This window comes from Thunnus maccoyii, chromosome 15 (genome assembly GCF_910596095.1).
Source record: "Thunnus maccoyii chromosome 15, fThuMac1.1, whole genome shotgun sequence".
NCBI lineage: Eukaryota > Metazoa > Chordata > Actinopteri > Scombriformes > Scombridae > Thunnus > Thunnus maccoyii.
Genome location: NC_056547.1, coordinates 18,433,374 through 18,456,145, shown reverse-complemented (window position 1 = coordinate 18,456,145; position 22,772 = coordinate 18,433,374). Strand labels below are relative to the sequence as shown.

The 22,772-nt window shown below is 39.3% G+C and overlaps 1 protein-coding gene across 2 annotated transcripts in view; it reads right to left on the bottom strand.

Moving 5' to 3' along the window:
• The window catches only part of gabbr2 (gamma-aminobutyric acid (GABA) B receptor, 2), a 190,741-nt gene that overhangs the window by 83,651 nt on the left and 84,318 nt on the right, over positions 1-22,772 (bottom strand). For both annotated transcript variants that reach the window (XM_042435126.1, XM_042435125.1), the window contains exon 3: positions 5,548-5,718. In XM_042435126.1, the coding sequence (XP_042291060.1) occupies positions 5,548-5,718 (171 nt within the window). The remainder of the gene's footprint in view (positions 1-5,547; positions 5,719-22,772) is intronic.

Genomic DNA, 22,772 nt, shown 5'->3' with positions numbered 1-22,772 from the left:
TGAACATTTTTAAAGGACAATTGAAAACATATTAATTCAATATTGCTTTTAACTAACTGTCACTTCCTTTGTATTATTCTTATCTTTTACATTTTTTATTGTTCTTAGCATACCTGTTCTTGCTATTTGCTGCTTCTCTGGTTTGTTATTTATTTGATTACTTGGTTTTATCACGTAGTATTTGTACTTGTTTTAATTTGCCTTTTTTAATTTATTTCCTTGTTTCTTCATTTAATTGTAAATCACTTTGAGCTGCATCCCCTGTATGAAAAGTGTTATATAAATAAAAATTATCTTTATATTAACCACGGCTGCCGCTCCCTCCAATGCTAGGGCCTTTGCACTTAAATTAAAGCTGCTTGCAAATTTTGTGTTTCTTCCACTGAAACAAAAAAGGACAAATGTATCTGCGTTCTGGTGGACTGAGTGTGTTACACAGAGCAAGAGAGAGATGAAGGGGAGGGGGACAGATGGATTGAGGGATGGTAGGAGGGGAAAAGTGAGCGGCTTTCCTGCGTAACAAAAACATCCTCCATTGTTTGGGGCAGCCTGGGAATCCCCAGAAGCAAATGCAGAGGAGAAATAATCCTACTGCACTTCACCATGCATGCGCACACACACACATTCAAACACACAAACAAACAAAGTACACACCTACACATGATGGACAAAATGACTGTCAGATGCACTCAGTTAGATGTGTGTAATGCACCAGTGTTTAGAAAGGACATTAACACAATATGATTCTATTTATATGCAGAATGTCTTTGTCTGCAAACACAAAGACACACACACACACACACACACACACACACACAAACATATACCACCAGAAACTAGATGAAGATGAATTGGCAAGCTGAGGAAGTTGAGGGATAACCTGTGATTCTCTTTGTGGTGTATATGACAGGATGGTGTATCATCTCACACCTACATGGCATGCAGATGCTGTCTTCCATTTCACAGACTGTGGCCTGGAGCATGGCATATTTAGTACAACTACATATCTGACTGTGTTTTGTGTGTAAAATATGAGTGTACTGTCTGTAGGGGGTACAAGGTCATATACTTTCTCAGCACTGGAACAAAATTAGAAGCTTGATGTAGATAAGTAAACACTTTAAATTGTTAATCAGAACTTGGATTATTCAGTTGCATTTGTTTTTAATATTCTTATGTCATAAATATTGTAGTTGGCATTGATTGGTTTTTAAATGCACTGGGAGTACAGCAGTGTGCTCGTGTAATCGTAACAAAATCCACTGTTGTTCATTAAATTGTTGCATCTAGTTGCATATTTTGTCACTAAAGGTTATTTTATTTTATACTCAAACCATATATCGATCAAAATAGCTGCACATTCATTTTCTTATTAATTATTTTTAAGATTTTTTGAGCTCTGTTATTTGTAAGACTTAAAACTTTGCAGTCACACATTTCATATCTGATCTCAATTTACAGTGGGTGCACTGAGCTTCATTCAAATCAATCCACAAACTCTATCTTGCCACTAGCAATCAAAGAAATACACTTACTAAACAAATATAAATCGCTCCCTTCAGGCAGGTGTGCTGTAGAGAGACTAGAGTAAGTGCCCTGATGCAGAGTAAGTAGGTAGCTTTTGATGATTCAGATGGTACCAGTGTGACACTGCAAGACAGTCTGCGGTGGTTTAACCTCAAATCATTAACACATCGTTCCCAGGCATGTTCACAGTGTGAAGCCCCTTTGCAGTGACGGGTGTGACTGCGTGTACGTGTATGTGTGTCTTTATTACATACATACCAGAATGTTAGCAGGTGCTTTTTTTATCATCCATCTGTATGTGTGAGCTATCTAAACCTGTAGATTTACAGCGAGGAGACAATAGAACTTTGGGTTTTACAAACGTGGCAGTGTGACAGGTCCTTGCACACATCTGTCTCTCATACTGTGAGCTACATCGACATAAAATCGGCATGCAAATCCCGGAGTTCAGAGTATAATGCCGGTCAAGTGCTTATACTAACTAGCGTGACAAATGCTTGCACCACAGCCTGATGACAGTCTCTCATGGCTTTACATGCATTGTACAATGACATGAATGAGTCATTCTGGAGAGGAATTTAAAAAAACATTACATGGCTGTTTTGCATCACACCACACATGATAGTGAACACCAACTGAATGCAACAGAAAAATCATGAAATGCATAATCAAAGTTTAACAACTGAGTATTTTTTAAGAGGGTGGATGTGGAGACAGACACTTCTGCTAGATTTATCAGTGGTCATAGTGTAATTAAACACTTGAGCTCAAAGGGTTCCAGGCAAAGGACAGATTCCTAATCCTGCTCTCAGTCAGGTTTGTCATCTGACTGACTTATGATGGCTGTTGTGTTCCTGGGTGAGCCCTGTTTTCCTGGCAATCTCAATAATGTTGATTGCTGTGTGTGTGTGTGTATGTGTACTGTGTTTGTGTGTGTGTATGTAGTATGGACACGCACCTTCATATTAGCAAATACCTGGCCTTTACTCATTCTCATCTCACACTACAATAAACCACAAACCTCCCATTAATGGAACATCAGTGTGCATCCACAAAAAGGATGTGTGTGTGTGTGTGTGTGTTTCAATGGTGCCTATAAATAGAAGTGACGAGCTGGCTTTAGCTTACAGGTTACAGTCCCAGGGGACACCGTACTGTATGTTTGTGTGTGTGTGTGTGTGTGTGTGTGCGTGCATGGTGTGCATGCTGCTCACTGAATCCTTAACAAGTGTTACATAATATTAACCTTGCAAGCAGTCTCCCTGGGAAACAGCACAGCAGATCAGTAGGAGAGAGATATAGTATGACAGGGAGTGAAAAAGAGAAAGGAAAATGTAAAGGTGGAGGAGATGACAACACTGTCAATAGTATAGTCATTATGCTAATGCAAGTGTGCATGCGCAGATATACACACATGCATACTGTCCAGTAAATACAGCACTACTTTATATATTACAAATGTTCCTGAATCCAAATATGATAGTTGACAAAGTACCCAATCATTTAAATCATGTAATGCCTGTTTTTTTCTTATTTATATTGTTTTATAGTAATACAGTTACATGTGTAGACTCAACAAGTCTATGATAGAAGTACAGTGGGATTTGCACAGGATTTCCGACCAGTGCAGCCCACTCGTGCAGTGACTCTGCAGCACTATACTCTACTTTGATGGTGTGTTAAAAACTTCTCTTGTGCTCCAGCATTTCTAAAATTAAAGAAGTAGGAGTACATTGGCTATTCTAAAAATCACAGTATCATAAGACACAGTGTAATTAGGTGATTCACAATTGATGACATTCTAAAATAATCATCTTAGCCCTGATACCAGTGTACCTTCATGTAGACAACACACTGTCTAACCTAATGGAGCAGTGTTCGCTGTATAAGAAGTTAATGGAGAGACTCATAATGCATTTTTTTGTTACATTATTTCCTATTTGGGGATATCCAAACAACATTTACTACTTCGCATCTCATCCGCCATTTGTCTTGCTTCACGCTGCCCCAAAAAAACGCTCTGAACTTGACAGAATATTGTTCGAATCATGAAGTGTGGAAGCGATGCTTGCATATTTGTAAATCAGGATTAGAGGCCAATCTTGTGGCAGGTTGATTGAATCGGGCCGTCCGTCTTCCTCCCGTCCTAAGCCCCTTGGCGCTTTCCGGAGGGGAGAGATAAAGGGATTTGGGCTCTCTGAGATTTGCAGTGAGACTTCTTATACCACCCCCCCTCCCCACCGCCCCTCTCCCACACACACACACATACACACACCTCCCACCTCCAGCTGCTGAGCAGATTGTTTTCAACCAGGGGCTCGAGGCAAGAGCTCACAATATGTTTCTCAAATTCCTGCTTTCAATACCTCTGACATCGCTTTTTTTAATTGAATGTTCCTCTGTTGCCGATGTGACATAATGTCCATACCACCAGTTTGAGGCATGACAAACCGGTGTGTTTCCTTTATATTCAACCCTCCCACAAACAGCAGTATGTTTGTGTCACCAGTTGTTCCTGTTTAAAATCCAACTTAGCACAACTTCCGAAATGAGTCCTGTAGCTTTAAGATGAATTTCATTGCCAACAATGTCATGAGAGAGTTAGCTACGAGTGCTGAGTCAACACAGATAATATTCTTCATCTTTCCACAATTGACTTCTCCCAGCACTAGTAATTTAAGCTGAATCGTGCTTTCTGCTTATTTAATGGGGAAAATGACATAAAACTACACACCAGATGGAATGTAGTAAGTGAATAATGTAGCAAAATCTCATATGTAAACATTCATTTATTACAAAAGCTGTACTCTAACATCTGCTCTCATCCGTGGCACAAAAGTGGCTGCAAAGAAAATTTTTATTCTTTCCAGCCAGCAAATTGTTTTTATTCATTACTGAAGACATGAAACGATGTGTAACTGGAAGGATTAAGCTCTAGTTTCAAAATGTTAATATTCACATTTCCCCCAGAATCCAACAAGGAGTTTCACGTGGGTGGAAAGGCATTAATTCAGTCAACTAGTGGAGAATCGGTTAAATTTAATTGATTGCTACCTACTCAAATCATGTTAGCATCATCTGAATGATAATGGTAAAATAAAACAACTGCCAATCATTGTTCAGTCTCTGGCTGTATCAGTACATGCCCCTGTCTGAGAATGTATTTTTACTCTTTTATTTTAGTTAACCTTCACCTTGAGGACACAACAAAGTTTCTACTATTAAGACTAGAATGAATAAAACTACACTGACCTTAAAAACTCCACCTGTAAACACATTATTTCCATTTTAGCACAGTCAATAAATGTCTAATGGATATTACTGGTTCTCTGTCAGGACTGTGTGTGGCAAAGATGATAATACAAAGCCATGTTATTAAATATTTACTGCACATGAGTATTAACTGCTCTGCTACGTTTTAAATTCATGTATCTGTTCTACTTTCTTGACTTGTGAAACTTTTATAAATGCAGTATTTATGCACAATAAAGAAATATCTTTTTTTTTAAGGGTCAATTTCAGCTTAATTATAAATATTGTGCAATTATCTCTGTTTTCTCAGCTAGAAGTGGTGAGTCTGTTTGACCATGTAATGTTAACTTCCAAATAATCCAGTTGGTTGAGGTATGTATTGTTATAACAGCGCAGGAGGAGGAACAGTAACAGCATATTTTAATGAAACAGTACCATGAATATATGTTACATTTCTAAAGAAACAATTATCTGTATGAATTTCTCCTGCCATTTCCAACACTGACTCTGACTTTGAAACCTTATACTGTAGATGTAATGAGTAAACTAATCATGGAACAGCACATCGAAAACTGAAGATGCAGTTTTCAGACGGAGAAGAATCACTTTGCGTCATTCCTACTATCATTCAGGATACGTAAAGAGTGGTCTACATTTCCTGTGTGTGCTCTCTGGGCTGTAGCATGTCACCACACTATCTCATGGTCCTTTTGCAACTTTTGCAAAAGTTTACAGTTTAAAATTAAGGCTCTTTAAAGAGGGACTCACCTCTGAGAACCTCTGAACATCCTGTGTGAGGGTTCCCACACGGCTCCAGTTGTAGTAGCTCAGGAACTTCACCACAGCTGGGTTCACAGCGTTGTCTGACGGGACAGTGCGGAAGAAGTTTGGGTATTTTTTCTTGTCCGCCAGAACTGGGGTTGTTGCTGCAAAGGACAACTGGAAGGGAGAGAGAGAGAGAGAGAGAGAGAGAGAGAGAGAGAGAGAGAGAGAGAGAGAGAGAGAGAGAGAGAGAGAGAGAGAGAGAGAGAGAATAAGAGGAAGGAATAAGAAGTAGAGAGAGAAAAGAGAAAAACAGTGAGGGTTAAATACTACAGTCATAAATAATCCTGGCAACAGCCTGTCAGATTATGCTGGAGTCCCTTGAGCTGCTGGTGCAGTAGCACTGTATAGTATACTGTGTCACTGAGACTAATGCACTCATGACAGATCTCAGGTCTGTCCTTGCTTTGGTCATTTGTGGCTTCTGTCATGTCAGGAATTTAACCACGGCAGTATGGTTGTGACCAACACACACACTTTTTATAGTGTAAAGGTGCGTGAAAAATCAACTCTTTTAGATTATTTGAAATGTCAGCAACATAGCACCTTCAAAGTGTAACTGTAAATAGATCTGTAAATACTGCGTGGAATTGATGACCCCTGTATGCATGACCTTTCGATCTGGCTACTGTGCCTGTGTATGTGTGTGTGTATGTGTGCGTGCGTGTGTCTAGAAGTATGAATATGTGTGTGAGTCCCTGTTCGTGTGTGTTTATGGATGTTTTGATGGTGAGAGAAAAACAGCTTAGCAATATGATTTATCTTTGTATGGTAAGATGGATGGTAAGTTAAAAGCATTTCCGTTCATCATATTCAAGCAGTTTGAATCTGATTCATCTTTCACACACATACACACACACACACACCTAAGAATAAAATGTGCTGAACCTCAAACACTAATTGCCTTTTATAGACACACCTATTATCCAGTTCAACCACTGCAACCTAAGCACATCTGAAGCACGACTCCTGTAAATCAATTCATGTTCACAAAAAAGAGACACTCTTACAGAACTTTGAAAGGCAAACTTTTAATACCCTCACTTGAATGAAATATAGTTGGAAAAGTTTGAGTGTGTAACTTAAGCTGATACTGGTCTGGTGAAAGCAGTTATTATTAATTGAGCAATTAATATAGTTAAAGCATGTTCATGAGAGTGTCGACATCTGTATGCCATTGGGGTTATACCATGTTTTTGGCGTGGTAATTCTCTTTGGTGCTTTTCCACTGCACAGTTGCATCTTTAAAATATATAAAGAATTAAGCCTTCCCTCTATCAAAACACACACACACACACACCATCACCACCCACAGTCACAACTGTTCTCCACCCATCCCACCTTTCATTTGTCATTTCCATACTAATCAAGCTTTGCTCTCTCTCTCTTTTCCACTTTGTAGCATATTTTTAACAATAGGTCACTAATTTTCTCCAGAGGCAAAAATAGCTGTAATTAATTTCTACATTAAGATTAGAATTTGCTAGCCTGTACAGCGTACAATGCAACAGCCAGCTTGCACTGGAATAGATAAAAATCTGTCACTTTACTGTTTAATTCACACTTCTTATATTTGGTTCAAATTGTTTCATGAATAACTGTTACTGGCAGCATCAGAGTATTATCTTTGTAGGATGCTATAAAAACCAACTTGTGGTTGTTGTTTTTTTAATTATCTTAAGTCTATCTTTTCTCAATTAATTGTACTCAAGACAGAGCATGTAAGAAAAGGTCCAGACACGTCTGTGGTGCGGACATCTTTGACAAACCGCATTTGTAAACATGCATAACATTCAGAGCAGATGTCTGAAACATAGTGAATGTTTTAGGCACGTCGGCTCTGAGGCTACCTCACAGCTGAGCTGAGGTAATAAGACACCGTGCTCTATTTTCAATGTCCTATCTGTGTTAATTTAATGAGCGATATGAATCAGTGCAGGGTTAATTACATACTTTGTAGAGATTAAGCAGAACTTGTGATTCATGATAGCGATCAACACAAGGATATTATAATTCTGACCGAGACCAAGAGGTACACCAGTAGATTTCCTAAAAGTGTGCTAAAGCCTTGAGGAGTTCAAGCACCTCCTAACTTCATGGATGACTGTGATCTTCTCATTAAGCCTCTATCGACTTCCAGACATCTTCACTACTCATTAATCACAGTGCGGCTGGTATAATTGTACATCCATCTAAAGCCTGATTACCACTGAGAATGTACTGTAACATGGTTGAAAAGAGTGGAAATGACTTAGAATGACACAAATGAGAGAAGTCTTTCACTAAAAGATCAAAGGAGACCAAATGTCATTTTTAGATAGCAGGACTGACAATTTCAGGAATACTATATGCTGTAAGATAGCATGATAACTATGACGGTACAGTTTAGCTTGATTTAATGGTATTGGGCAGTAATACTGTCAAATCTAAATAGTGTTTTTGGCTTCTTTAATACAGGTACCATTAAAGATAACCAAAGATTCTGCATTGACAGTAAGATTGTGATCCCTATATACTGTTTCTACAATATCAGAAAATGTATTATACCCAAATTGTAGACTTGCCTTTATTAACCCCCTCATCTGCTTTAATACCATCACCCTGAGAGTCCTTTCAGTGGATCCCAAATCTACACATCTTCACCCAACCAGTGGGAAAATCCTCAGTTTGGCCTACTAAATCACCACTTTCTGCACAGACCCACAGGGGTTTGTGTTCTCACATCAACAAGGAGGGCTTTTAAAACAACACATGGATTACAGCCATCAATTAAGCAGGAAGAAAGGCCTTTATCTTGCTACCACTGCTAAATCCAAAATCACCCACCAGTCTTAGAGGGCTTCAAGGGGTCTTTCCAGCGTTGCCTTAATCTCCGTTTAGCTAAGGCTGTTTGCTACACCCACACTGGGAGATGCTCCTATGGATCTCTAATAAGAACTAGTGATTTTCTCAAAGCAAATTGATTGCACCAGTCCTCAAGACCTTGTAGTCATAAAAGGCTCCACAACTTCATCCCTTTCCACTCACGTGTTTTAGGTTCGCCTGGGTTTTGCTCCTTTCAGAGAAGTTGTTTTTGCTCCTGTTAAAGCAACTACACTGAACTGAGAATCCCTGTACAACTACAGCATTTATTGACCAATATACACACATGCTGAACTTAAAGCTTTGTAGAAGCTTATCCATTTGGGTTTCTTTTGGAGGGAAAACAACATAATTGGTCGATTTCACAGAGTCATGAGCAAATGCAAGCAATGACCCTTTTGCTATTAGTCAAGTCAAGTCAAATGTATTTATAAAGCACATTTAAAAACAACCAACATTGGCCATAGTGCTGTTCAGACCAGAACGGGTAGCTAAAATCACAAATACAAGAAACACTGACACAAACAACAAGGCACACAGCTTGTAGGCACAAATAGATAACACATGGGGATAGGCACAAACCAAAAATCAGCCGCATCAGGAGGATTCAGACCCAAGTGAATAAAAGTAAGTTTTGAACCTGGACTTAAATGACTCGATGGAGGGGGGATGTCTGATAGGGGAGGGAATGCTGTTCCATGGTCTAACACAGGGGCGCGGTCACCCCTGAGCTTAATTTTAGATCGCAGGACAGCCAGGAGCCCCACATCAGCCGACCTGAGAGACCTGGAGGTAGAATGAGGGGTTAGAAGGTCTGCGCCAGTCCATTTAGGGATTTATAAACAAACAGAAGAACCTTAAAGTCAACTCTGAGCCTTACAGGCAGCCAGTGGAGAGAGGCCAGGATAGGTATAATATGGTCCCTCTTCCATGTACCTGTCAGGAGCCTGGCTGCAGTGTTCTGGACTAGTTGCAGGCGGGAGCATGTAAAGGTGTGGATGATTTTTCTCTTGAGAACTTTGAAAGAGAGAAACAGCTTGATTTTGGCAATAGTACGAAGCTGGAAAAAACTAGCTTTCACTACTTTATTAACTTGCTTGTCAAATTTAAAGGTGGAATCAAATATCACACCAAGGTTTTTGACATGAGGTTTGACAAAGGTGGACAGGTTGCCAAGACTGTTGGTAATTACTTTGACAGAGCCAGGGGGGCAAAATAGAACAACTTCAGACTTCATTAGTACTTTATGAGGTCAGTGAAAGGTTGGTGATAAAGCTTAAAAACATAAAACCAACAACGAGCCAATATATAAAATAAATCCTCAGATTAAATTCACCAAATTGTTCTATAAGGAGTTTTTATGAGGCACTATGAGTAATTACATTTTCATTGGTTATTGTCATGCAGTAACCCTTCAGGTTCAGTGAATAAGAGGCCATCAGATGTGTTTGAGCAAAGGCCGTGACATGTAAGCATCTACTGTTATATTTGACGATCAAACTGACTCAAGATGAATACATGTGAATACATGTGTACATCACACCAGTTCATGTCTAATTTGGTCAGTTATGTAGTGACAGGATATTTAGCTACATAGAATCCAATTGGTCCCTTTGCTGTGAATCAAAATGTTCAATCAATAACATTAGGCAAATATAACAGTTCTATCTGTTTTTATCTCAGAAAGAAATCTAGGACAGTGACAGAAATATCTCATTTCTGTATGGCCACTGAATCCAGGTCAGTCTCTGTTTAGTTTACTGAGATAAAATGAATGATTTTTTTCTCTGACATCTCCAAGAAGCCCAAGTCTAGAGGTCAATCCAAGTCAGCTAGCACCATTTTGTGAGGACTGTGTCTTAAGACAGTGGAGATGAAAGGAAGCTCCAATGTATTATTTAAAGAATAGGCTACAGTTGTCTTTATCTAACTCTGAACAGCCTTTTTTCAGAGGAAAAGCCAAAAATAGTTCTATGATATCACACATCTGAGAGTAGTGGCTTACGTAAGAGGTTTTCAAAGAGGGCCGGCCCAAATAGGATAGTCTTTGGTGGAGAGCCCTAGACCAGTGTCAGATTTGCACATGCAACGTACACGTACACACAGATCACGCACAGTTTAAGGCACATGCGTTTGCACACTCTCTAACTGCAGATCTCTCTGATACACACAAAATACAGCAGCCTTCCTTCACCAGTAGTAATTAAAACTGTGGCAATAGGCTCAGGGCAGCTTCTCCCTCTCATCTCACTACAAGGTCACTGAAACTCTTGGTAATACAACTGAGGATGTGTCTGGTCCCACTGAGACATGACGTTTTTGTGAAGACTTCAGGTGAATCACTGATGCCATCTCAGTGGTGATCTGTTCAGACATTCTGTACACACAGTCGCTTATCACATTCTATTTGAAGTGAGTACAAAAGCTTTGCTGCTTCTGCAATTGGGCTTATTGAAGTCACAATCAAACTAGTTTTATGTTTATGCATTGACAAAGAGTGAGAGAGAGGACCAGAATAGAAAATAAGAAGTGCAAAGAGATGGATTGAGTGAGAGCAAGGTGAGATGTTTATTGCTGATTCACTTGTGTTTCAAATTCCATGACTAATCCATGTCAGTGGATGACATTTAAACTTTTGAAGCCAATCATAAACTGATTCCTTGAAGAGCTGCAAAACTTGCAAAACTTGTCACGACCGCTGTCCAGGGTGCTGATTCAGGAGCTGCCCTGTATGTCCCAACAGACCACAGAAGCTTGTTATAGCTAAAGACCTAGATACAAGTCACCTTTGAGAAAAAACACGAACAAACACATACTCACTACTTTGTGCACTTACACAGAAATTCCAGATTGTCTTGTTAAAGCCCTTATCACCAACATCCACTGCAAAATGTCTCTGTTTATGTCTTCTGCAATATACCTGCCTGATTTGGCGTGGGATTGTGATTCAATGGTGCATAAATTAAAGGCAGCAAGCCTTACAACCTTTCCTAGCGCAAGCAGTTAGAAGGAGAAATAAGGAAGATGCAGGAGTGTGTCTAATCACATTGATGGATCTAATAGCATTGATTGGTCCTAGCGGGACTACTTTGCAATAGGATCGGCTGGTGCTAATTGTGTGGTTGGCCTTTGAATAATGAAGTGGCTATCATGGAGAAGCTAGATAAAAAATGAATGGTAGGTAAATATCAGCTCACTCACAGTGCTTTGCTCATGCCTTTCATGTTTATTATAGATAAGGTGTGACATCACTGACTAATTTGAAACCGTGGATTTGTCATCTGATGGTGTCACCAATTTATTCTAAATACACAAAAATACAGACTCACACACATACTGTGTATATGCCTCATACTGAGAGGAGTGAGAGACAAATAGAATTTATTCTATAATAATTCTTCCACTTAGTTCCAGTTATGGAAATTTAATGTTACTCCACCAATGTTTATCCCTTATCCAATAGCAAGTACTTAGAAACAAGATCTCACTCTTTGCTCAAGTATCTAGGGACAAGTGTCATTAAGACCATAAGTTTGATGGAATAGTATGATCAATATTTCAACAACATGCTGGCAACCAACAAAATATGTAAAAATAAACACTGCATTTTAAAACCCACTTTCCTCTCACAAATTCTATTACAATTCAATGTCATTCTATGTGAATCTGTTTTTTGAACAATTCACTTGAACTATTCAATCCTGTTTTCTGGTGTGTGGTGCAATGGAATTGTGCTACAGCAAAGGCTTATGGGTTATCGATAAGACATGATCAGCAGGTCACACAAAGGTCGCACATAAAGTGATGAATGACTTCCCCTAATACTTGTGATGTTGAGACCAATGGCAAATATTAGTTTGTCAGGGAAGAAGTCTGCAGCAAGCAAATCCTCCGTGTCATATAAAGAGACAACACTGGCACCAGGCAAAAAGATTTTATGACATTTTCTGCCACCAAAACAAGTGCATGTTACAAAAATAAAATGTTAGTAGGCTAAATAATCCAAGTCTCTGTTCGTCTCATTTTTTTCCTAAAGTGAAACAATTAGCAAACCAGACGAGACAATGTTGTCCTATCATAATAAATTCAGTTAAATAAGATCATCACTGAGTGATCTGCTTATGATTAAGTTTCAAGACTACATGTTCTGAAAAATTTAGAGCTGCAACAATCAGTGGATTACTCGATTAGATGATCGACAGAAAATTAATCAGCAACTATTTCAATAACCAAATAATCATTTTATTCATTAATAGTAAACTGAATATATTTTAGTTTCGGACTGTTGTAAGAGATATGAAGATATCCCCTTTGACTTTAGGAAATGTTAACAGGTATTTATCACTATTTTCTGACATTTTATTGACAAAATGATTAATTGAGAAAATAATCATCAGATTAATCAATAATTAAAATAATTGTTTGTTGCAGCCCTAGAAAAATGACTGATCCCCCAAATGGAGGAATGAGTGTGTTTTAAAATAAATTTTCCTAAATCCAAAACACAATGAAGGCCCATATTTTTGAGACGTAATCTGAAGCTGTTGTGAATTTTATGCATTCATGTCAGACCTTGACTGGATGCATCCCAAAATAACAGACTTCTGAGAGGGGCTTTGAGGCAGCTCAAGCAAGTTATAAAACTGAAAAAAAAAAGGTTTCCTAATCGCAAGGGATAGTATCAAACAACTTCAAACACTCAACCCACCCATGCCTATTATCTCTACCTTCGCCCACAACACAACAGAGTCAAAGCCCATCCATCCTGCCGGAGCCCCGGGACCCCGTGTGGAGTAATAGCTAGGTAATAGTAGTGCTGTTGATCAGGAAGCACGGAGGTGGTCCTGGGGTTTATTCAATATTCAAGAGAGGCATTTGGTGCATCGTGGGAGAGCCCAGCTGGAGAGACGGCAGTGAGGGGGAAGCTTTGGACCCCACACCGACCACATCCAGAACTCATTAGCACCCAGGATGGAGGAGGAAGAAAGAGATGAATATTGTAGGTAGACGGTGGAGGAATTGAGTGAGAGGCCCAGTGGTGATAAAAGAGTCAGATATGGAGACACAGTGGAGGGAGTGGCACAAAAAACACAAGAAATATGAACAAGGGAAAGAAGAAAAGATGAGATGGGAGACATATGCACGTCATCAAGAGCTATGTGTGCATCTGAGTATTCATCTTAAACTGCATAGTGAAGTTGGTGTGTGTGTGGGGGGGGGGCGGGGGGTGCACAAGTGTGTGCAGACAGTGCATCCATTTATGCATATCTACCATACTGGATTATCATATGGCTCAGTCAAGCGTGTGTTGGTGGAAAACAGCAAATCATAGTCTCCAATTATGGAAAGGGAAGCGAGGGAGCACAATAAAGTCATCTCATTTCAAAGTTGGGGGTTAAATGGAGAGGAGGGAAGCTACTCAACTCCACTGCAATTTGGCTGTGCAATATGAGAGTGATGGAGAACATAATGCTACATGTATTGTCTACTAGGGGAGAGATCAGATGTTCTAATAGCACACACACACACACAGAACACAGTGGCTTCAGGTTCACACTCATCACAGTAAGACTGCAGACATTACAGCCTCCTACATGTGCTTAGGCAGGAGTGTGTATGTTCACACTCTAGTATTCACAGTAAGTACAATAGGACTACACAAATACATACCTACAAATTCAGGCTTTCCCTTTTTCACGCTTTAAACACACACACATAGTTGATCCCATAAATACTCTCATAAATTCTCATACAGGCCTGGGAGACATGGTGAAAATCAATATTCATATATCACAATATGAATTAAAACATTTTTGTAATTATTATTAAATATCACAATATGGAAAATGTGTACAGAATAATGTAAAAAATACACAAAAATATGTTCTAATGCTCTGCATTACATTAGAAAAAATCTTCACATGTAAAAAACAATGTAAATTACTCATTTTGTTAGTTTTTAATGAAAATGTAGTGTGTAATAATGTGTGCACAATGTGTAATCATGATACTATTCCATTCAAAAATCAATACACAGTCAAATTAGATTATCACTCCACCCTACTGGCGTACATAAAAAACAAAGAAATAAGTAGACTGAATGTAGGAGGAGGCTCCACCTTATACAGGAAACTTATCCTCCGCACACACACAAAACACACACACACACTTGAAGGTGGGCATCACAATCGATTTTACAAGGTATTGGTTTTTCATTTTTCCAAATGGCTGAGAGCTATTTGAGATGAGACACATTAGCTACGAGTGTGTGTGTGTGTGCATGCATGCTTGTGCGCATGCTTGTGTGTTTGTGTGCTGGGGGTCAAAGCAGAGGCTGGAGGATAGGAGGCAGAGGCTGATGGACACAATACAAGTACATGTAGATATGAGAAGAATCCAGAGGAGTAATTGAGGCACTTTAACCCCCATTACAGTGATCATTCTTGACATGCTTTCTTCTGTGGGAACTTAACATAGAAATATGGAACATGATGAGAAATAAAACCTTGTGTGGAACTGATACTACAAATAATGATGGGAATAAGGAAAAATCTCCCCCTGTTACCTGTTACTGTTTACTGTACATAGAAATTTAGAGATAAAATAGGCAAATAAAACAAAATAAATTCAAAAGGAATGGAGGTCTTTTTGTAATATTTTATACTAACATAATTAATTCCATAATAAAATAGTATTTTTAATATACAAACCATTTAAGTATGTACAACTATTAGCAAGTAATGCAGTGAGAGCTACATGTAGCTACTATACTCTTTTCTAATTTCTATAAAAGCAATTCTGTAACTTTCACTTTGTGGGCTATGGTGTCTCACTGACAACGCGTGATTGGTTCAATATTTCATCATTAGCCTATCAAAACAAAATTGCACTTTAATCAGTATAAAAGTACAGAGGATGCACTTTCTATTGTATATTTCCTGCATGAGTTGTTTATTGACGTTACTAGCAAAATCTCAGAACAAAAAGTCCAATGAAAGGGGAAGAATTCATCATCTGTGCAATGCTAGACTCACACACACACACACACGCACACTCTCTCTCTCTCTCTACATACTCTACACACTCGTATTGTGTGAAACTGCACATCATCACATACTATGCCCACTAACTGGCCTTCAGACAGGTGAGTGATGTGGTGGTCGCCTCCTCCCTAATAGCTTAAGGCCTGCTGCAGCCCCTGATCTAACGTGTCAATCATGTCATAGCCAATGCCAACATGTACACACCCAGTCAACCACCCACACAGACTGACTGACTGATGTTCTGTTTATGCTTGGTAGCCTTGCACAACAACCCAACACATCACTCTTGTCTCAGGCCAGTCATTTAGACCTTCTACTTGTCCGTTTTCTCAGTCTCTGCCATTCTCATATCTGTATTTGGCTTCACTGACCGGGACATTTTCAAGTATGAGGCAATTGTGGACTGAAGGGGCTGATGACAGGTCTAGTGTGATTAAAAGGATGTATTACTTGTATAAACATATAAAGATCCTCCACTAGCAAACATCGGCACACACACATCCTTTCACCTGCATCGTGACGTGTATTTAAGTTTCATTCACAAGATTTGATGTTTGGACTTGTCTGAGAGCTTGATTGTGGATGCACACCGCCACTAAAACCACTGTGCAAGCATTCAACCTTTCCTGTGTTCAACATTTGGATTGCCCCGCGTGAGCATTCAATCATACGTGCACTGCCGCTGAATTGCTCCTTTTTCCGAGGCAGAGGCTTTCATTTACTCGCCGCGGGTATTTCAATCCACTGTGCACACGGACAACTCACCCACCCACTCACCCACACACACACACACACACACACAATGCTTTCTCTTCTAAGGTTTCCCTTGTACAGTTTGGTCTGACTTTTCCAGAATCGCACCTCATAGACAAGTGTTATAGTAGGTAGAACAAGATGTACAAACAGAAAGTGAGGAAAGAGCTAAAGCAGACAGCAAAAAAAAAAAAAAAGTGAGGGCAGAGTAACTTGCTCTGCCAGAATCAGTAATCATCAAAATAATCATAAATCCAAGATATACAGTTGAATCTTTAAGGCTCAGGCTTAAGGGTTGCAGCTCCAGTTAATCAGCGATAGGCTGATGGTTACTCATCTCACTTGCTAATGCTGTGTAAAGGACTTTGAGCTCAGATTAAGATGCTAAGGCTCTTCCCTCAAGCTGACCACCTGTAGCCTGATACAGGATGAATAGTGGAGTAAGCCTCTTGACTCTATTCTAAGGTCATGGGTGACCTCAGTGCTTGGCCCGCCTGACATGATCAAATGTGTAAAAAAAGTCGTGTGTGGAAATCATGAATACTCCAAATGGATCTAGAATAGAGGAATATATGTGTGTATGAATAATAATTATGCATGTATACAGCTCATATGTATCTATTGAATGTTACAGTCCAATGTCAGAGGTAAAAATGAAATTATAAAAGTACATGTATGCGTGTAACATTTCCTGATTTTATTGGCTATTAAGTCATTAACTGAAGCTGCAAATCAAATGAGACACATGAACATGTACGCAGGAGGCCCTATTCTGTCCCATCTTACATCTCCAAATAATTCATGAGAGCCTATTTACTGTTCACTGTAGCATGTGCTTGGTATGTTTGATGTGACAGTTCCTTGGAACATTAATCGATTGAAGGTGTCGCTTGTCACCTATGTATCTCCGGGAGTGAGAGGCAGGTGAGATCGGACACCGCCTCTCTCATCACTTCTGCCACGAGGCCGGCTTTATAGGACTCTGCCATTCTTCATACGACCATCTGTTGACAGGCTGTCCTTGAAGGATGGAGATGAGTGACAGAGGAGCATCGCTATCGCAAACGGGGATCGGATCCGGGGGGGGGGAGCATTTGCTTATCGATCCAGGCGCGGCAGAGAGTGCGGCGAATATTGACAAGATAGGATGTGAAATAAGAGGAGAGGATGTGACGCTCACTTAAGCTTGAGAAGTCAGTTACCGGTGTGTGTTTATGAGTAAGCATGTTTAAGATGGATGCGTAACGTAATTCCCTGAATCTACTGTGGCCAATGACCAACAGCAACACAGGAGAAATATGACAGTTGTTTTACCCATATTGTTAGTATCACTGCCTGCGAGCGAGACACAGTGAAATCAGTGAATGCTCGAGGGGGAGGGAGTTGGGAGAGTGGGGTGGGGGGCTATGAGTGATGGTATTCTGCCACCTAGCTCCATAACTATTCTATTTATAAATAGAGATTTGATACCGTAACCTGAAATCTCACCGTGCTCCCTGCTGCTGCCACTTGGCTGCCTATGAATGATTAATGAGCAGATGCTGAACTGTAGAGACCATTATTGTTCTTTTTCTCCCGTTCATTCCCTCCCTCTTCTCTCCATCCACTGCTCTATACACTGATTCCTTCAGGGAGGCAGGGGATTACATCGCATGAGCTGGTTATTTCTCTGCTTACTTGGCTGAGTTGTAGTGAACACACTGCAAAAAAAAAAAATGTTGATGTCCTTAAGATTTAAAATTAAACCGATACGCCTGCCAAAATATTTTGAGTAATAAACACCCCCTGAGGGCTTAAAAGGTGATTGTAAAAAAGTTTGTAGTCCTTTCTTCATGAAGAATTGCAGTTTCTTGCTAAAAGTAATCAGACAGAACATGAACAGACTATTTTCTGCCAAAGTTAAAATAGTTGTGGTTATTTCCATTTTTTTTTCTCTGTCTTCTTCTCATTAGTTAGAAGCTACCTGTGGAAAAAAAAAAGGTGATGTCATGTACTTCTGTGCACCAATCAGGTTTTGAATCTGATGACAGCTGGTAGGTTGTCTGACATTTTGAGCATTAAAATAAATAAATAATTACATTTTGTCATTAATATTTAATGTGGCACACAAATACTTTAAGAGGAACTTGACATTGAAGTTTAGCTGTAGACATAATCACATAGATTCTTGTTGGCATAGCAAACATTTTGCTTGTAGCTACGTGTTTTACTTTTTTAAGGCAAGAGCTTATTTTACAATGAAGTCCCTTATTATAATCGGCTTTTTTTCCCCTTCTGAACCACTTAGCCACGCCTGGTTCATTGCGAGTGTGTGTGGTTGTGTACATGCACACATACTGTGCAGTACGTCTCCACTTTAACAATTTTTTACTGTAGCCTGAGAAAATCAAACGGGGGAATAGCAAGAAATTACTTACTGTAAAAAATCTGTAACCTATCTTTTAATGACATCCGTGTTTTCTGACACTGAGCAACGTATTAACACATTTGACAGAACAACCAATAAAACCATGCAGTGTAATATTCATTCTATAATAGGTTATGTATGTATGGGCAGTGCAGGGGAAGCCCACACACAGGCAATTCATGTTGTGAGTGGGCAAACATTTCACTGGAGACAGCCAGCTTTTGCAAATTACTATCTTTTAAGTTGGCAGACATCTAGCTCTTTCTCTCTCTCTCCCTCTCTGTCCTAATTGCTGGAGAAAGCATTTACAGTCCATACTTATGGGACTCTATCGGTCCCATTTGGTCCAATAATATTCAGACGTGACTCTTCCCCTTGCTTTTCAATTAAATTGTTAATGAAGGCAACGATAAATAAAGCATGGGTACACAGAACAGACACAGCATAGGAGAGAGAGGAAGAAGAGAAAAACACAGCCTTGGTGCCAAAGCAAGAGGATGATGCTGGGAACACCCAGATGGTTTCATGAGCAACGTTGCCTCCCTCTCTCATTTTGTTTCTCCTGCAGATTTTCTCTTTTTCCACCACTCTCCAAGGACGGCGGTATCTTGTTTTCATGTAATGCAGAATAAGAATATGAGATGGAAAAAAGAGAGGATGTGAGCTGATTGCTCATAAACAGTGAAGGCTCGGCAGAATAAATGTTTTAAATAAGAGAAACAGGTGCTTTCTGTTCCGTTGAACAATGGCTGATGCCTTTCTATCACTCTCTTGTAATTCTTCTTTCTCCTAACCTCTCTCTACTGCTGTGTGTGTGTGTGGTTACTACGTTTCTATGCACACATTAAGTTGAGGTCAGGCTTTTATCTCCTATATGTCTGTTAGAGCCCAATCAAGCTGATACTGACAATATTAATGTATGTTGGCAGGTAAGTTTTGTAGTAAATCTCAAAGATATATTTGAAATCATTTAGAAAAAGTATCATCATTGCATAGTTTATCCACCACAGAGTGCAGACAAGCTTATTTTTCAACTGCAGAATGTCCCACTCAGTACATATCTTTGTCACATTTCTTTAAACCTGCACTTATTGATTTTGGCCACTTGTAGGCATTGCAATGATCTGTAAACACGACAGTTGTTATGGCAAATACATTAGCAAAAAGTTGCCTACTTACACATCCATCAAATGTGCTATAAGTCCAATATTCACTCTTCTTTTAGCTCTGTTTTGCTCTCTACCAGTTCCTAAGGGAAACATAGCTCTTCAAAAAATGGAGGTACTATAAAGTCCATCTTACATTATGGTATTACCAGCTGGTTATAACGGTTAAGTTTAAGGCTCAAATATTTCATCTGGTTAAGACAGCAGGAAAGATTATGGGAAAATCCACACCCCTCATTCCCCAAGATATTTTTGAGCAGTCGAGTATTCAGCAGGCCAACAGAATTTTATCTGACCCCTCTCATGTGTTGAACTCGGAGTATGTGTGCTAATGAATTCTGGATGGAGGTATAGGGTCACCTTGTGTAAGAACAAAGGTTAGAAACATTCATTTGTCCTTTTATCACTGACAACTCGTGGAGGACAGACAGAAGGGCAGAGAGGCACTCAGATAACTGCTGCTCTCCACTGATTTTGTGCTTGTTTGTCTCTTTGTAACTTATTTACTAAGGTCTGTATGCTTGAGGTGTTTTTCCCTTAGAGCTGCAGTTTTTTTAAAAGAGTGAATGGTGTTTGTACTAATTTGCTGGTATTTGTTTTTATCTTAGGCCAGTGTCTGCATATGTATTCTTATTTATTGTGTTTTTTCTTTTGGTATTGTGATGTTGTTGCAGCAATTCCCTTTATCTAAGACAAATTTCTCCTCAGGGAGACAATAAAAGTGACCTTGACCTTGACTTTTAGCTGCTAAATGCTCCACTACTTTCACCAGCTACTTACTAGCTCGGTCTGTCTGCTGTTTGGTGGTGAACAGGTAGTGCACAATGGGCTTATCTGAGCCTTTTCTCTGAAAACAGAGGCTGCTGTAAATCAGGCTGATGAGATCAGTACAAGACAACCAAAACAGTAAAGCTCTGGGCGATAAAACCAAAACATTGAGCTAAAAAATGCTAAAAAGAGTCATTTTCTCCATTATTGATATGAAAATAATAATTAGTGCAATTCCAATAACCAATTTTATGAGATTATTATCACAATGGTTGGTTTATTTATATAAGTTATGTGTTTGTTTTTTTAATATCATCTGCCAATATGTCATTATCAGATTTTTTTAAACTCTTAAATATTGATATCAGCCTCAAAAATCAATTATTGTTCATGCTCCAGTGTCCGTGCACCTGTGTGCGCTGTATATCTGCTTGTATGTGTGTCTGTCAGCACCAGAATTTCTTGGTTGCTCAAGCAAAGGATTCCATTACAGGGTTTAGGCAATATGGAATCTAATACAGCACTGCAGCACTGCTGAAGTTCCAGTGACTTGTCCCAAGTCTGAAAAGAAGCTTGTGGTAGGAGGGCCACTGTAATTGGTTATGCATCCTTGAAAAAGCTCCTCTAAAGTCAATATTACTCAGACCACCAAGCCCATTTCCCTTTTTCCATCTCTCTCTCTCTCTCTCTCTCTCTCTCTTCTTTATTCTCCATTCACAAAAAGACAATAACGTAATCCTGCAGATTTATCGTGACTGCTCTCACCCTCTCCTCCCTCCTCCTCTCATCCTTCCCTCTCTCTTCATCTCTCTCCATTAGACGGCTAATTTGATTTGCAGGCTATCTCTTCCCTACTTACAGCAAGGGAAGAGATGGCCTGGAGATATTAGTCAAGAGATGAAGAGGCACATCATGCTTTTACATACCAGTGTTTCCCTACGACAAGACATTGTATAATTTACACATGTGATTATAGCTTCAACAGCTAATAATTCTCGAAAATGTCCTTGCGATTCAAAAGTGACGCTCTGAGGGGTGGCACTTAAGCTTTTTTTTTTTTTTTTTTTGGTACTTTTGTACTTAGTGCAGAGCCGAATAAAGTGACCACTGTGCATATGAACAGGTACACAGTCAACTTCCTGAGAACAAAGCCTGTAACCATAGTGACAGTTTGTACACAAGAGGGTCAAGAGAGGGTGACTGTGTTATCCTTTGACAGTATTTTTTACAGCAATTTTCCATTCGGACAACCAAAGTGGTATATTTATCCATCAAACTGTGATAAACTGACACTAACAGACTTAAAATGCTTTCTGACAAATCTTTGCCTTCTAAGTCAGGAGGTTAGGGTAGAGCAGAGTGTCTGGGTCGCCTAAAACTGGTGGGATCAACTCCAATGGCAAGAACACAACTGGGTTGAAATTGTTTGGATGACACATACTGATCTTAGCTCCATTTCTGGTAATTGCTACAGTACGTGGAGACATGCAACACACACATCAGACAAGGACAGAGATTGTCTTCATACAGTTCATAAGTAGTTCACAGTGTAACAGTATTCTATAGGAAAGACTGTGTTTAGTAGTAGTAACTATGACTAACAGTGTTGGGTACACATTACTACTAACACATTACATGTTACAGTAATGTGACCACTTCTTAAACCACAATGTTAAATGCAAAAGATGCTATGTGTGAATGTGGTAGCCTTGCAGCTGTTGAGAGGCACCTTTGACGGAGCTGATGTGAGTAACGGAGAGTAATGTGACAGGGAATGTAACTAATTACCTCTGCTGTTAAGTATGTAATTTCTTTTTCAATTATGTGTGATGTATGTATATATGTAATATGTAATTGAGTCATTTATTACATTTATCAAGTAACTTGCCTGACAGTGATGACTATCAATTGAATATTACATAATTAATTTGCATTTCTGTTAGTCCTCCTCTTCTTCCATATTCTAGCTTTAGAAGATATTTTTTCTCTAAAATGGACAGTGAAATACTAGCTGTCCCTCCACCCTGCAGTCCATCAAAACATGATCCAAATATTATTACATTGCAGTTTTCCTATCTCAGCCTGATAGACATGCTAGAAGAATCATTTGGTGTATAGGAAAAAAAAAAGTGTGAAAAATGAATGAAATGTGTGGGAGTAAATATGTAAACT